Genomic DNA, 17,965 nt, shown 5'->3' with positions numbered 1-17,965 from the left:
GACCCCAACTCCTCCCCCTGCCCCATGTGCCTTACTCTACTCAGGGGAGTGACAGACTTCAGCTCTGAGGAGCTCAGGAAGACTGCCACCTGTTTCAGCACAGCTTTTGACAAAAAAATGGCCAGACTTTTATGGGCTTCAGTATAGTCCTAGGGAGCAGCAGAAACACCCCACTGGCCTCAACACAGGCCAGAAAACAGCATTAGGACTCTGGCTCAGCAGATCCCTGTGACATTCAGCAATACCAGGAATCCCCCATCCCACCTCCTCAGTGCAGCAACAGAGGCAAGGGCACCCTGTGGGCCTAATAGTGCTGCATTACCAGGTAAATAGTTAGGGCTTGCAACTTCTGTCATGTTAGGCCCTTCCACTCCCAGAATAGAATTCACAATTAAAAGATAGGAAAAAAGTCAAAAAAGCTGAGCAAAAAAAAAAAAAAAAGAATCTAAAAAAAAAAAAGTTATTATGGTGACAGAAAAGATCAAGAAACAAACTCAGAAGAAAACAAAAATCTAATGGGCAAAATCCCCAAAGAAAGACAGAAAGTAGTCTCAAGCTCAAAAGAACTCATAGAAGAGCTCAAAAAGGATTTTAAAATCAGATAAGAGAGGTAGAAGAAAAAATGGGAAAGAAACAAGAATATTATCAGAGAGTTATGAAAAAAAAGTGTCAACAGCTTGGAAAAACAATTGCTTAGAAAAATAGATTGGCTAATTGGAAAAGGAAGTACAAAAGCTAATTGAGGAAAACAATTCCTTAAAATATAGAATTAGACAAATGAAAGCTTATGAGTATATGAGACATCAAGAATCAATCAAACAGATTCAAAAGAATAAAAAAAAGAAGAAAATGTAGAACTATCTCATTGGAAAAAACTAACAAACAACTGACCTGGAAAATAGATCCAGGAAAGATAATGTCAGAATCATTGGACTGTCTGAAAAGTATAATAAAAAAGAGGATCTGGTCAGCATTCTTCAAGAAATTATCAAGAAAAACTACCCAGGTGTCCTAAAACCAGAGGGAATAATAGGCATTGAAAGAATCCATCAATCATTTCAGGAAAGAGATTCCCCTCCACCCCGCCCCTCCCCCCCAAAAAAGAAAAAAATGTTCCAAAGAACATTGTAGCCAAATTTCAAAACTACCAGATCAAGTTAAAAATATTACAAGTGGCCAGAAAGAAACAATTCAAATATTGGGCAACCAATATTTGAATCAAAATTACATAATCTTAATAACTGCAACATTAAAGGATCAGAGATCATGGAACGTAATATTCCAGAAGGCAAAGGAGCTAGGACTATAGTCATTAAATGAAATAGAAAGATTTCAGTTTTGCATAAGGAAAAGACTAGAACTGAACAAAAATTATTGATCTATAATATCAAGATCTAAGAGAAACTTTAAAAGATAAAAAGGGAAATGAAAGGGATTTAATGGAGCTGAATGTACATCCCTACTTGAGAAGATAATACTCATAATTCTTTAAAAATGTACCATTAAAAGTGTAGCTAAAATGAATTAACATAGACAGAGGTAATGGATATGTGACGAATTTGAGGGAATGACATAAAAATAAAGGTTGGAGAAAGAGGAGCACATTGAGTGCAGAAGGAAGGGAGAGGTAGAATGGGATAAGTTATTTTACATGAAGAGACACAAAGGAAGGAAAAGATGGGAGGGTGGATGATGGGTATCACCTTACTCTCATCAGTATTGGCTCAAAAAGGAGTAATACACATAATTAGTTGAATAACTCAAAACTTTTTCAGAATTCATTATTATTATACCATTTACCTGAAAGAAGTCTTCAATCAAGCTCCTAAAAATAGGCAAGGGAAACTACTGACAATTGAAGCTTTCTGTCTCTCACCACTTTTACCCTAATTTTCTAGTAGGGCATTGCCTTATCTCCACCAATAAGGAGAGAGTGCCATATCAATAATTTGGCACAGAATTTATATATCCTTAACTTTTCTCTTCAGCTCAGTATATTCTGATCTTCAGCATGATGGAGACTATTTGTTTTATTTTGTTTTGTTCTATTTATTTTGTTACCTCTCCTTGTTTTCATGTTCAGTACCTGGCTTTTGAAAATCTAAATTTGTTGATGAATTCCCAGTGTTTTCACATTGGTCTTTTTAGTTAACTCCCCTTTTGCAATTTCATAAGAATTAGATGTCTTTATTTTTATTTTATTGACAGAACCCATGCCTGGGTAATTTTTTATAACATTATCCCTTGTATTCACTTCTGTTCTGACTTTTCCCCTTCCTCCCTTCACCCTCTCCCCCAGATGGCAAGCAGTCCTATACATGTTGAATATGTCACCGTATATCCTAGATACAATATATGTGTGCAGAACCAAACAGTTCTCTTGTTGCACAGGGAGAATTAGATGTCTTGATCATGACCACTACTTTTTTTGAGAATGAAAGTCTCATTCCTTTTGGCCAGACTTTATTTTTTTACAGAATCTTAGTACATTCTATTGTACTTATTAATATTAATCCTTAGAAATCCAGTCCCCTAAACCTAGCATGCATGGCAAACATTTCTATGTAAGATTCATATCTTGGGAGTATAATACTGAAACCCAAGTTATAAAAACATTTTAAATATAAAGCATTATCTTCATAGGATTACAATTTATCAAGTATACACATGACCTCCAAGTGTTTCCTAAAAAACAGTGAAAAGTAAAATTGTCTGCTTTGCTTCCCCCCCCCTCTTTTTTTTTTTTTTGTTTTTATTTTACAGGTTTCCTATCTTTCAAAAATTCTAAGATGAAGTAATTATTTCCTCCTTCTTCATTATTTCTTACCCATCACATCCAATTCCTTCTTATTGATAAGAATCAGATTCAAAATAAAATTTCTTTATATTACATCTTTTATTATTAGAAATATGAATGTATTGTGGCAAGAAAGTGTTAGTTGCTCTACTTTTGGCAAAGAGAAGAGAGTTGCAACAATTTATATGGATAAAGATTCCAATCGCCATTATATCATACTTTTGTTGCTAAGTTTATGAATTGTTTTCTACCACTTTCCACTTTCTGACTACATGGTAAGTAATAAACCACAATGATAATATCCCTTTTATTTCTGTCTCCATCCATCTTTATATACATTTTGTTCATTCTTTTTTTTTTTCCTCTTCTGGTTCCTGAATGTTCACTTACTATTACTACAGATTTTCTATTTCAGGTTGAGCTTTTACCTGAAAGTTCTTGTGGATCCACTCAAAAATAAGCTGCTTCCTCTTTAGATTTTCCAGGCTCTGACATTGGAAAAAGTCTCATATTTGTTCACGTGTCTCATAACTTCCATGTATTAAATACTACTTCTTTTATTTCTGCCTTTGATTATATTTTTCTAGGCTCCTGATTGATGTAGGTCAGAATTATCTTTTGCCACTTTAAATTTTTTCTTATTTCCTTTGTTTTCACATTAAAACAATTTTTCCTGTTTCCTTCCTTCTTTCCTCCCTCCCTCCTTTTCTTTCCTCCCTTCTTCCTCCCTCCTTATCTTCTCTCCCTCCCTTCCTTCCTTTCTTTCTTCTCTTTCTTCCTTTCTTCACTCCCTCCCTCCTTCCTTCCCTCTCTCTTCCTCTATCCTTTCTTCCTTCTTCCCTCTCTTCCTCTCTCCTTCTTTCCTTTGTCCCTCCTTCCCCGACCTTTTCCCCCTCTTTCTCTCCTTTCTTTCTTGCTTCCTTCCTCCTTCCTTTCTTCCTTCCTCCCTCCTTCCCTCCCCCTCTGTCTTCCTTCCTTCTTTCCTTTTCTTTCCCTAGTTTCCTTTCTTTTTTCCCCTCTTCTTTCATTCCCTGCTTTCTTTATTCTTCCTTCCTTCACTCTATCCCTCTTCTCTTTCTTTTTCAAAATCTTGACACTGGAGACGTATGGCTTTAGTCAACCCATCCCCCATATCCTTTGGCACATTGAACACAGATATAAAAGCAGCAAATGGAGAAATATTCCAATATTGCATATTCTATGCTGCTCACTGAACAATTTTCTTTGCTGTGAGAATCTCAGTCCTTGTAGGTTTAATAGCGCTACATTTTTGGTTCATTCTCTCAAACAGAACTATTTTTATTCAGTCATTTTTCTGTTCTTTCTGAATATCTGTGACCCCATTTGAGATTTTCTTGGTAGAAATATTGGAGTAGTTTGCCATTTCTTTTCTCCATCTCATTTTGCAGATAAGAAACTGAGGTAAACAGAGTTAAATAACCTGCTAAAGATCACACAGCTACCAAGTGTCTAGGGCTTTATTTGAATCCATGAAGAGAAATCTTCCTGATTCCAAGCCCAATATTTTATGTTCTATACCACCTAGCTTTCTTTCAAACATAGCTATACATATATTAACATATTCTTGGTAGTATTGTTATGATTATTATCATCATCAGCAGCAAATAAATCTAGGAAGTTTGACTTTTCATTCTAGTTGCCAAGAAAATATAAACCACAGAGATAATGTAACAACCAAACAATTAATTTGCTAATAATGTAGAAAGTCCATTTTTTTACTCACGTTTATTGTCTACATCTCATAAATTTGTCAGTGTACTGGGTAGAAATAGGCATCATCTGCTTCTTAAAGTGCAAAGCTAACCTGTGGTCTAATATGCAAGATCTGGTCTAGTATTTTCTTTTTCCTTTCAAGGTATTCTCCATAATAGACAACAATAGATTTTAAGAAGATCTCATTAATCTTCATAGCAGGCTTTGAGTTGAACATTTAGCAAGTATAATTAGCTTTTCTTTGCAAAAGAGAAAAGAACCATAGATATGTTTAGCAATTTTCTGAGTCACACAAAGAATTCTTAGAATCATTGGCAATAAAACCCAGAAATTCTTTATTCTAGTCCAGAGCTATATGTACAGAATGTTTTCCTGTATGTAATGTTCCTGTCTTATGAATATAATACTATAACCCCAGTTATAAAGACACTTCAAATAAAAAGCACTATTTTCTTAGGATTACAGCTTCATAGAAGCATGCAAACGACCCCCATGTGTGCCTTGAAAAAGAATTGCTCATGAAAACAATGAAAAATAGAATTGTATATTTTCTCTCTTTTTTGTTGCTCATAATTTTACAACAATTAAAGAAACATTTAAAAAAGAAGGTTAAGAATCCTCAAGTAAATTAGAATATTCCCTGAGTCTTGAGAGTAACCAATTTTTTTTGAGACATACAGAAAGAACAAGTACCACATAAAAGTTAGCCAGCTTCTCTGAAAAAATAAAAAACCCAAAACTTTATGAATTTTTCAAAATATTGTTTTAAATGATAAGGATGAATTTAAAGGTTCCTCTAGTCCCTTTCAGTTCTAAATCTATAATACTATGATCCTATTTTTGAAGAAATCCCATTTCTTCAATTTCTGAATTTTTTTTTAGGTTTTTCCAGTAATGTCAGCTATAATTCTAGTTCTGACTGTTGTTGTATATAAAATTCAAAACAAACTTATAACAAATATGCATAGTCACAGACAGTAATTTTCTCTATGATAAACAGTATATAATTGGGGAAAAAATAGCAACTTTACATGGTAAACACAAAATAAAACTGTATTATTCTTCATAAGTAAAAAAATTTGTTTTTTGAATTCTTGTTTTTGAATCATCCAGTATAAATTCAAGTTTCCTAACTTTGAGAAAATATATCTTTATTTATTCATTTGATGTTAAATTCATCCAGTGTTCAAATATTTTTGGGAACTTACACATGATATTTTGCACTCTGTCCTAACTCATATTGGCCAAGTTAAAGACTTTGAAGAATGTAGCAGATTGATGCAGCAGCTGCTGTCAGCCTGAATGTGGCAGTTTTATCCTATTTTTGAATTGTATAACTACTATGCTATCAAATCCAAGAGACTTAAGTTGAGATACTTTGGTAAATGAAGGGAAAACCTACAATTCCTCCATTAAAAGCAACAACAACAACAATAACAACAAACAACAACAATAAGTCATCAGAGATTTTAATTGAATACATTAAGAATTCCTGAAATACCTATTATGTGCCAGGCCTTCTACCTGGATATTAGGAATAGAAAAACAAAAATGAAAACTAATCACTTTTCTGAAAAATTTTCTGTTTAACTATGACAATTGTCTTCTATAAAATTATGTATTCTTTTCAACAAACTATGTGAGATTTCTTCTAACTCTAAAGATATGCTCCTATCATTCTCTCTTTATGCTAAGGAAGTTAGCTTGATATTTTAACAGGAAAACAGCAAAGCTATTCAATGTATTCTGCATAAAAGATTTTTATTTTGTTTTGCTTTGTATTAGTAGTTGTTTGTTTTTAATCCAGATAGGAGTGGTATTTGGTGGTGGCATTTTATTTCGCTTTTTTTTTTTTTTTTTTTTTTTACTTTTCACTTTACGCATAATCTTTTGATAGCACTTTAGACTTTTTGGGAATATGAGTGAAATTGTAGAGGTTGAAAAAATCTATCAGTGAGATTATTGAGTATTATTGTCTAGATGTGCTATTTTTTTATTTTTTATGTGGGAAAAAAGTGAGGCTTTTGGTAGTAATGGACTATGATCTTTCCTTTTTATGGGCCGCTTTGTGTTACCAGGTTCACCTCTGTCTCTCTTTGTCTCTCTCTCTCTGTCTCTCTCTTTCTTTCTTTCTTCTCCTCCTCCTCCTCTTCCTCCTCCTCTTTTTTTTCTTCCTCCTCCTTCTCCTCCTTTTCCTCTTCTTCCTCCTCTTCCTCCTCTTCCTCTTCCTTCTCCTTCTCTTCTTCCTCCTCTTCCTCCTCCTTTTCCTTCTCCTCCTCCTTCTTCTCTTCTTCTGTTTCTCTGTCTTCTCTACTGATATCTCTCTATCTCTCTGTCTCTGTTTCTGTCTCTCTGCCTCTGTGTCTCTCTCTCTCTCTAAGTGTCTCTCTCTTTCTTTCTCTAAGTGTCTCTCTCTCTCTCTCTTTCTCTCTCTCTCCCCCTTTCTTTCTCTCCTCCTCCTTCTCACCTCCCCTCTTTCTCTCCCCCCACCTTGGTCTCTGACCATGTTCCTCTGTGTGTGTGTGTGTGTGTGTGTGTGTGTGTGTGTGTGGTGTGTACTTTCCCAGAATATGGCCATACATCCATATATTTGAGCATATCATCTAAGATGAGAGATGTTAAGGAAATGAGGAAAATATTTACACTAGGGATGTATTAAAATTCTTTTTAACTTCTTTCTGTGTCATGCCACAAAAAGGAATCATTGCATGGTGAGTAGTCAACCAAAGATTATCAAGTTAAACTTTAATATTGGCACTTCAAGATGGTGTATTTCAGGAAGAAAACTCAGTTACACAAATATAAAATATTTGTTTATCATTTATCAGGAACAGCTTATAGAAAACAGCCTCAGGTAAAAGCAGTATTTTGCTATTAAAAAAATCAAAGGCAACTTTAAATTTGTCTAACTCTCAAGAAATAGCACAGATACTCACATAATCAGGCTCATCAAATCACCTCTTAACCATTGTTTCTCTGTTAACTTTGGCTTCCTTCTTAGGCACTATTTTTCAGACCTGAATAATTCATATTGTTCACCATTGGACACATGCTAATGTAATAACATCCTCTTAATCAGTATTTCCATGTGTCTTACACCAGTGTCCCTTAAAAGGTAAATTAGGAATGATTAAACATCACAATAGAGGATTCATCATACGATGTAAAAATGAAATTAATGTTGGAGAGAAAGGAACATGTACCATTTACTACATAATTATACACAAACCATTTAGCTTCCCTGAGACGACATCCTTATCTGTAAAATGGGGATAATAATATTTGGGCTACCTACAAAGTTGTGAGTAAAGCCTTGATAAATTGTAAAGCACTCTTGAAATGTCATTATTATAATTTTTTAAAGCTTTCTAGACCTGCAGCTTCTGACACAATCCCTTTGTAAATGAAAACATTGAATTCAACAAGTTACCTACCCTGTTCAGCAACTTCAGCTCTCAGTAGTTCCCTTTCACATTTCACTGATTCCTGAGAAATATAAAATTTCGCGAAAAGCACATATATCAGGTGGAGATTGAGAAGATTTGAAATGAACCATAAGATTTTGCTTGGTAATGTTCACATTAATGAAGTGATCACACAATAATGAAAGTGATAAGAATACTTATATAGTCTAACTTCCATGGGGAATTTGACACAGTAAGTCCTTAAGTGTTCAAAACAGGGGGGAAGTTAATTTAAGATTTATTTCCACTATCTACTTTGGTACCTCATTATGGGTAAAGGCAATAATATCAGATTTTGATTTCAGAGGGAAAGCTGTGGTAGAGCCTCGTAAAAAGACAATTCATCTGTTGTCTACGAAACACTCTGGGGTACCTAGGTGGCCCAGTGGATAGAGTGCTAGACCTTCAGTCAGGAAAAGCAGAGTTAAAATCCAGCCTCAGACACTTATTAGCTGTGCAAGTTACCTAACCCTATTTATGTCAGTTTTCTCATTTGTAAAATGAGCTGGAAAATAAAATGGCAAATCCATTCCCTTATCTTTGCCAAGAAAATCTCAAATGGGAATACAAAGAGTCACACACGACTGAATGGCTGAATAACAACTTAAAAGGACTAATCTAAGGTTGGAAAGGCCCACATCCAAGTTTGTTTAGAATGAAACATTTTGGGGCCACAACATTTTTCAAAGGCTAACCTAATAATAAATTATTGATATATAGATGCTAGTTGGAGAAATGCTGTTTAGACTGAAGAAAAACTTTTAGAATGTTTTCTACTGATTTGTTTGTTGAATATCTGTTGATAAGTTGATTAAACTATTATTGCTGAGATATATTTCACAGAGTCAATTCAGTGCTTTCTTATGTGTAAAAGGATAAGTTTTCATTTTTATTATTTTGAGGCTACAAGAGCTATCTTTCCATGCTTAAGGGAATATGAATGAATTAAAGATTATAGTAGAAGATATCTAAAAGCATGTGTAAATTTATACATAGCTAAATTTGTAATTGGGCAGCTAGATGGCATAGTGGTAGTCAGGAGGACTTGATTTAATTCCTCATCTGTCAAATAAGCAAGAATAAGAAGCGGCAAACCTCTTCAGTATCTTTGTTAAGAAAATCCTAGAAGAGATCATGAAGAGTTAGAGTCCATTGAAACAACTCATCAACAACAAATTATGAAAAAATAAATAGAAATAGAGTAAAAAGTGAATTAAAATTCTAATTCAGCAGCTCTAGAAGTTAAAATTCACTGTTATACCTGGAGGATATCTTAGACATCATCTAAGAGTCCTGGCATTTCATTTTCCAGAAGAGGAAAACGAAATTCAGAGAATTCTAGAAATTGATCAGGGTCATCAAACCAGTTAATAGCCAAACTAGTGCTAGAATCAAAGCTCCCTTTTTTCTACTGTATAGTAAAAGAAAGAGTCATGTAACTTTACTTAGAGTTGCAATAGAGGAACAGAATAAAATAAAATAATATATCCATACTTAGTCTCTAATCAACATTTCTTTTTCTTGCCCAAATTCCCAGAAATTGACCTACCTACAAGGAAGGACAGTCAGATGTGACCTCTTTTTTTGTTGTTCTGCAATTTGGAAAAAAAAAATCAGACAAAGAAAGTATAAGTGGAAAGGAAGATATTTTTCCTCAATGTAAAAATGGGTTTAAATAAATAAAATTTCTAGTTATCTGAAAGAAGGCTAGATTCAAATCAGTCCTGTTGCTCTATGACAAGGCCAGAAGGTAAGACAAGTGTGCTATTCATACAAGGCTCATATAACACGTCAGGAGAAAAACTTTAAAGCATAAGTTAACAACACAATTCTAAGAGCAAAAGAAGACATTTAGAGTTAGATTGGGAACACTAGGGTATCTTCTTCTTTGAGCATCAGTTCTTATGTCTGTTTCCAAAAATGTATCTCAAGTGATTTTTTTTTGGTTTATCATAGGATCTGGTTATTTCAGTTATACATAAAAAAGCTGAGGCAATCTGGAGTTCTCAGACTGTTGATGGTATAGTCTTTATATATTTAAATTCTAAAAGATAACCACTTTAAATTCTAAAATATATCATTATGAATAATAATGTTTGTGATGATATATAATAGTATTGCCCAAGTTAACATGATTTAACTTCTAGATGATTCAAGTGGTCATTATGAATTGAATGCTTTAGTGATGTCTTTCAGCCCTATTTTAAGTTAAATGCTAAATATACTACATAGTTTCAGACATTTTGTTTTCTCAATTCTTTTGTCTCTTTTTATGTCTTTTTATTTCTATCTTTCTGTCAGCCTATGAAATACAATTTCTCATTGTTGTCAGTGTGATTTTGAAGTAGAATTGGTCTTCTCTTTTAACATGCTTTCTTAAAAATGGGTCACAGGATCACAGATACAGCAATGGAATGGACTTCAGAAGCATTGCCCCAACCTTTTCATTTTACTCCTGAGAAAAATGAGATCCAGCAAAATTAAGGGATTTGCTCATTGGGTTCCCAAAGTATCCCAGGCAGGATACTTGTCTCAGAATAAAGAGGACCTAATTTAAGTTCCGCCTCAAACATATACCAGATATGTGGGTCTGGGCAAGTCAAACTCTCAATGCATCTCCCCAGGACTATAAGATAAGCACAGTTACGAACTCACATTGGAAAAGGGAGTTTCCTTGTCTTAGTTCTCTATAGCAATACAACAGATTTAGGCTCTAATAATCAGCTATTTGCTTTAAAAATAAGATATGGAGTTTAATAATTTTCTTTATGCATTAAAAATATAAACAAAAGAAAGAATATGCAAGTAAACAAAATAATGCAAAATTTAGTGCTAAGATGTTATGTAATTTTTTTAAATGGCAACATTGAAAAATATATATATTAATCAGTACTAAATATTTTTTTAAATGGACCACAAATTAATGTATAGAGAAATAGCAAATGAATATAAAAAGCAGAAATACTGAACACATTCTTTACAAACCATGGTGCAATAAATTTTTGTAAGCAATTTAGACAGTATAAGCATATGACAGGCCTAAATGTAAATAACCAAATAATAAGCAACAATTACATCAAGAAACAAATAATAGAATCAACCAATAACTATATGAACAATCATGACAAGAAGACATGACAAGATTCCTGGAATATGCCCAAATATTCTTATGGAAAAAAAAAAAACATATCCTTAAAAATCTGCATTAAAGAAGGTTTTTATTTGTTTTGATCTTTTTCTCCTTTAAAATAAGGGATAACTCACCTGGAAAGATAAAAGAAGAATATGACAAGGAATATAGATTATATAAAAGCAAAAGACATTAATAGAATTTATTTCACAAAACAAAATAAGCTTATTAGAATTTTGTATATAGGAAGAATAATTAAGCTCTGATTAAAGGCTATTGATGAGTATAGTTTGTGAGCTTTGTTCAACTCAAATTCCACCTTCTTCAAGAGGCCTCTACTGATCCTTCTGAAAAATTATATATTTTAAAAAACACATGACTTTATATTCATGCTTTTTGTTCTTAATAGCATGTATATCCCTCAAGAACAGAGTTTCTTCTAACCTTGCATAGTGCTTGGAGCTTTAAAAATGCTACTTGAATTAATAATTGTATTATATTTCATCTTTATATCCTCAATATTAAAAATAATGCCTTTAACTCATTAAAGACACAAAAGTTAATTTAAGTAAAAATAACTATTTTTTGTGTTTAGAGATCTTTATTACTTCCTTTATTTCTTTCTTTAAAAATAATTGAGAGGAGGAGCACATTTCCTGGTTTGAAATACTATTCTAAATTCTATAAGATTTTCTTGTAACTAATATCAAAGGTGGTGAGGTATACCTAGCTACATGTTTAGTTGAAAAATAGTTAATTTTCTTTAAAAACAAATAAACAAAAAAATTTATAAGCCATTGAATTGTCATCATTGGATTCAAAGCTTAACAACTTACAAAAATTAGTTTGGTGAGTCTTCTACTGCCAATTGCAACCTTATGCTCCCCGAAGTCATTGAAGTCTAGTAGGAATTAGTATAACCTATTGTGTCAAATAATGTGACATTCAAACAAATCTTGATCCAAATTTCCAAACAAGGTCTTAGAATCAAAGTGTATTTAAACCCTGTCATGATTGTAAATGCCATCCTGCTTATATTTAATCCTCTTTGTGTATAGTTATGTAGTCAATGTTCAGTTATAGCTTCTAATTTGGTAGGTTTTGGCTGCTTTCTCCTGCTGTATAACTTTAATGAGTATATGCTTCTCTCTCTAGGTGACCTGTAAAATCTGTGTGATAAGAATGAGGATCTGATCTTTGGCATTTCTGCATATGAACTAGCCAGAATACTAACCTGTTGTGACAAATATACAATTAAAAGAGAAATGATACTCACTACAGACACTGATGGAAAAAACAAATGAACCACCACAACAAAATTAATGTATACATGTAGGTTACTCTGCTAAATTAAACAGAAAATGAATTGCTACAGCTTCAGAAAATTATGTGCTTTACTTTATATAATTTGGGACTTAATTATAACTAATATGCACAAACATATATATACACATATAATACATTGAAAGACTGTATAATAAATTTATTGTACTTGAAAAGAATTTAATCAATATATGCTCATAATGAGAAAAAACAAGAATGGTAAGCAAGTGTTATCGTTATATAGGCTCTTTATAGAGTAATTATAACATTATCAGTTAAATTTGTTATCTGTTTTTGTTTAGTACAGATGAATTTAAATATAGGCTCATTGAAAAGATACCATTTTAGAGCATTTATCTTATCTACTATTACTAAAGTTTAATTAAAGTTTGGCACAATATAACTGTGAACTTTTAATTTATATGTACATATAAACACACATTATATATACATACATAAATATACAAACATATATAGCCATATACATTTTATATAAATCCCATATTTGCATTGTTTTTTTACTGTGATTGACTCTACAGATTTGATCATTTTAGTTAGTCCTTTATTGCTATTTAAATATATATGTCATTTCCAAAAAGAAAATACATGGGTGGGTATTTTGAATAGCCTATAAATATCATTAATTTCTCCATAAGGTTGGGTAGAAATATTAAAATGCCATTTGCTATAAAAATTTTGGAAATATTTCACTTATTTGGGCTTTAGATTTTTATCCATTGATTGAAAAGCAATATTGTTTAGTGAGTCTTGAGACAACTTTAAAATTTGGACCGCCTATCCTCTGACAGGTAAAGTCTGCATGATTAGTTTCTTTCCTATCAGGACCAAAAATTGTAAAGTAGAATGTTTTCTCAATGATTGCTCCCTGTGACAATGAAATGACAGGTTGGGTGTCAAAATAACATCAAAAACAAAACTTTTGGTTTAAAGGTATGTAGAAGCATAAGTTCTTTTCCAATATTTATTTAAAATCTTATGGAAAATTAATTTACAGAACTACTTTCATAAAAAATAAAGTGACCATTAATACCCCAGTTTTGATAAACAGGATAAGAAATGAAATTTTGTCATCCTAAAGACTATAGGGTGGCCATGGTTGCCTACAGTAGCCCCTACAATAAGCCCAGCTATAGAAAAAGATAGCATTCAGCAAATTATAAGTCACTTTGTTTATCTCTAGGTCTGAATTGCATAGCCCTAGCCTAAATATGCTATACTAATCAAAGCAATTTCATTTCTGCCATGTAAGGTGAAATATTACCTGGCCAATTATAAGCTGTTCTCTCAATTCCCTGATGAGTTTCTTGTGAGGAATCTGTGTAACTTCTGGAAATTGTGTCTTTTGCCCCCAGATCCCATTTTAAATTTATGAATATCACTGGCCTTACCCCCACCCCAAGCAGTTTTGTCTCCATTAACATGTCATGTGCTAAACAAATGTGAACTAGCGAGACTTTTTTGCATGTTTAGATTAATTAAATCATTAAGCCAGTAGTTGCTCTGTTGCAAACATCCATTTGGTCCTCTTGAATTTATTATCTAATATCTGTGGGCACTGATTAGCAGTTTTGCTCATTATTGAACTGAACTCGTTGCATAAATCAGGGCCCTAAAACATTACTTAGTGCAGTTGTTCCCTGAGCCATTTTTAACCTTTCTGGCTCAAGTACTTCCATTTAGTTTTTTCAAAAGATAAATATGTACATTTTCATTTCTCAGGCTTAATCTTGACAGTAAATCTTAAGAGTAGATGAACAATTTTTTGTCTTCTAGTTTTGTCACATTTATCTGCTTTTGTTCTTTGTAAAGCAGGCTTTTTACTTAGTTTCTTGCTCAATTCCAAATACTTCACAAATTCAGAAAAATTCTTTGTGTTACTTGTTTCCCATTCTTCATAAGTTGTACTCCAACATGTGAATAAGCCAAGCAGTCATATTTCAAAATACTTTTTCTTCCTGAGTTTTTTCTCTGTGTCTCTATTTCTCTCATCTTTCTCTCTCTCTCTTCCTTCCTTTTCCTTTTCTCCCCGCTTCCCCTCTCTTTTTCTCTTTCTCCTTCAACCTCACTCCTCTCCCCCCTCCTTTCTCTTCTTCCACTCCCTCCATCTTTCTCTTTTCCTCTTTCCTCCTCTCCCTTTTTATCCCCCATCTCTCTCTCTTTTCATCTCTCTCCCTTTCTCTTTCTCTTTCTCCCACTCTCTTCATCTCTCCCCCCTTTCCTCTTCTTTTCCCTCTCTTCTTCCCTCTTTTGCTCTCTCATTTAACATTAATTTAGGACTTATCTATCTCATTTGAAAAGAAAAAAAAATTAACAGATTTGGTAAAAGCAGAACCGTGGCCTACTTTCCCATTTCATCATCTCTGTATATATAGGTATATGACTCAGCCACAAAATTAGTCATTATAAAGATTCCCTAAATGAAAATTAGCAAAATATAAATAAAAATATATGCATTATATGCAAAAATGAACTATTTGCTGTTGTTTCCTCTAAATTATGTATAATTTAAGATGGTTATAATCAAGTGAAATATTTTTTATTTTTCATTTTATTCAAATTAAAAATAAATCATAAGGGAAAATACCATTTTGAGCATTTAAAACCTCATAAATTACAAAACTAAATGACAGCATCTTTTTTCCTTCTAGTCACATGCACTTCTCCATTCCAATGACCATTTATAATATTTGTGATTACACTTTTTAAAAATATTTCAGCACAAATGTGTAGAGCTAATGAATTAACATAGACCATATAAGATATTTCTGATTCTGTTCTGAGCCAAAGCATATTTGCTTAGGCCTGAGCTAAAGAATTTTTCAGCCCTTGGCAAGGTTTGAAAATTGTATACCACTACATTTAAAAAACTATGACCCCTGTGTGTTTTTAATTTACATTAGGCTTTGAGTATTTCCTAAATCACATATGGATTTATGTCACAAAATAAATACCAAGGTGCTATGGAAAATGGAATCTGTTGGAATCAAAAAACATGTACATTAAAAAATAGAATATTTCTTGCTTTGCCTCAGTGGGTTTTAGGCCTGAGGTGAGGTTAGCCTAGCCTGAGCCCTATTTCGACAAAATCTGCAGATAACCAAGAAACAGAAATAAATATTTGTCATCTAATAACATAACTATTTTCATGAATGGCAAAGACACCTTTGAAGGCCTCTTTCTTACATATTTTCAGAGTAGAACAAAGTAATGCAACATAATTTTTGAATCTAGTAAGCAGAATATATTAACGTTTTGAAATGAGTAAAATACTATATATACTGTAAATGTTGGGAAAGGACATTATTAACAAATTAATTGTTCTTCTGTTAAGCCATCCTATAAAATCTTGACAGATAAAAATTAAATACATTATAAAATCAGTAACATCCTGATTTTGCCATATTTTCCATGATAGTTTTTTTTTTTTGTATCAATAGTATAACTATTTTCACATATTTACTTCTTTGAAATCATTGATAGGATGAACTAGGTATGGGTTTATGCAACATAAAGCTAATATTTCACTTTTTCATTGGATTAAGAATAGTATTCTGAGTCTGCTTTGTCTTAGAAATGTGAATATGAGTGAATGTACTTTGATTTTATTCTCTTCCATTATGTCACTAATAAAAAATTAAAAATCTGTCTCTTCCTGAGGTGTATAATTTGCATTTCTAAACTGAATAACCATCAAAGTTACTTCTATCACTTATGAATGTTGATTATTTCATCTATTCCCTTTTGTACCTTTGTAACATTGAATCTACCAAACTATATACTCTGACACAGTATTAGTATCCAGATTTCCTCTCACAGCTTCAATAGAATTCTTTAAAATAAGAAATTTCACATGATATTCTATAGTAGCACATTTCATTCCACCATGAATTCTGTGGTTCTTCTCAAAAGACCATCATGATAAATGACATTTATTTGAGTTTGAAGATGTTATAGATATTGGTGTCACATGTATACAAAATGGAAAAGACCAATCATGATCCAATAAGAAAAAATAACTAGGGGTTGGGTATCTCACTTCAGCTTCTTCCTGAACATCAGAGTAGAAGCATTAATGCCCCTGACTCTCACAACTACAATTCACTACTATATAAATCAAGGATTATAATGCTTATACAAGTGCTCTGCAAGCCTTGAGATGTTTTTTACAAGTTATTATGAAGTAATGCATTTTTTGGTTTGTAGCTATGGATTCTGTTTGTAGAACCCAATGCTCTCTATGTCTCTGTCACTTGCAGATAGACTTTTGGCTGAACTATGATGGTTTAAATTCTCTACTAAAAATCATATACCTTTGGTATTTTCCTTTATGATTACACAATGACTTTTCACATATTGTTTTGATATGTACTTCTCAGCATAGTCTCCATTTAGTGAAAAGCAAAGCTAAATGCAGATGTCAGTTAATATTTGTATAACTATTTCTGGGAGGTCTATCTCCTGTCATCCTGCTACTGGACCCAGATGGCTCTAGAGGAGCAAGTGAGGCTGGTGACTTTGACAGTATTCCCTCACTTAAACCCAAATCATTTGCATTTATTACCTCCATGATGTTATAGTATTTTTTGAGAATAAAAGATAAACAGCATTTGCAACAACTATTCCTGGTCTCAAACTTCATAACTCCATTCAATAGAATATTTTGTCTATATGCTATTTTGCCCTGAAATGGCCTATTTGAAAATACCTTGATAGTTGAGGGTGGGAGGAGGAGAACCTGTATATATTATATAAAACATTGTTTCAAAAGCATCTTCAAATTTTTTTCAAGAAAATGGATATCTAGTCACACAGTAAGGAATTTAAAAACTACCCAGTAGGAAATTACTTTAAAATAGTGACAAATGTGGTTCATTGTTTTCTGGAGGGAACTGACACTTTCCCTTTTTGTTTTCCAGAGCAAATTAAGTGCCAAACAAATTTATTTTTATGTCTTTGCATTCAAGAAAATATCAGCTGCTAATATTTCACTTGGATCCTTCTTTGAGTATAGATGGTTGTTTTTTGTTCTTGAATTCAGAATGTTCTACCACAGGACAGACACAAATAATCTTTTTGAACATTTAAGGGTGGCTTCTCTAACTTTGCACATCTACTGGTTCTTCTGAGCTAATTCAATTTTGCTGAGTTCATAGAACACAACACCTTCTCTGACGAGGGCAGATCATGTTGGGTGGTCCTATGCCAGTGTCTCCCATGTCATACAGACTCTCAACTTTAGAATTCTAAAGTTCTTAATAGAAACCTTGAGAGTGTCATTGCATTGCTTTTTCTGACCATCTTGTGAGTCTTTTGTCCCGTGTGAGTTCTCAATAAAATTATCTTTTTTGGCAAGCATACATTTAACATTTGAACAGTGTGACCAGCCCAGTGGAGTTGTGTTTTCTGCAGTAGAATTGGAATGCTTGGAGTTTAGTTCAAGAAAGCATCTCAGTGTCTGATATTTTATCCTACGAGGTGATCTTCAGAATCTTTCTT

The 17,965-nt window shown here is 32.8% G+C and overlaps 1 protein-coding gene across 6 annotated transcripts in view; it reads left to right on the top strand.

Annotated features, from left to right (window-relative positions):
- Positions 1-17,965, top strand: part of PCDH9 (protocadherin 9) — a 1,035,500-nt gene that overhangs the window by 698,898 nt on the left and 318,637 nt on the right. The window contains exon 6 of one of the 6 annotated variants that reach the window (XM_051983900.1): positions 12,281-12,472. The exons of the other annotated variants lie outside the window; for them this stretch is intronic. Within the exon in view, the coding sequence (XP_051839860.1) occupies positions 12,281-12,291 (11 nt within the window). The 3' untranslated portion in view covers positions 12,292-12,472. Of the gene's footprint in view, positions 1-12,280; positions 12,473-17,965 lie in introns of those variants that run through there. 6 annotated transcript variants of the gene reach the window in all.

Source organism: Antechinus flavipes, chromosome 3, assembly GCF_016432865.1.
Source record: "Antechinus flavipes isolate AdamAnt ecotype Samford, QLD, Australia chromosome 3, AdamAnt_v2, whole genome shotgun sequence".
Lineage (NCBI taxonomy): Eukaryota > Metazoa > Chordata > Mammalia > Dasyuromorphia > Dasyuridae > Antechinus > Antechinus flavipes.
The sequence above is the reverse complement of the archived record's forward strand: the minus strand, read 5'-3'. Positions and strand labels throughout refer to the sequence as shown.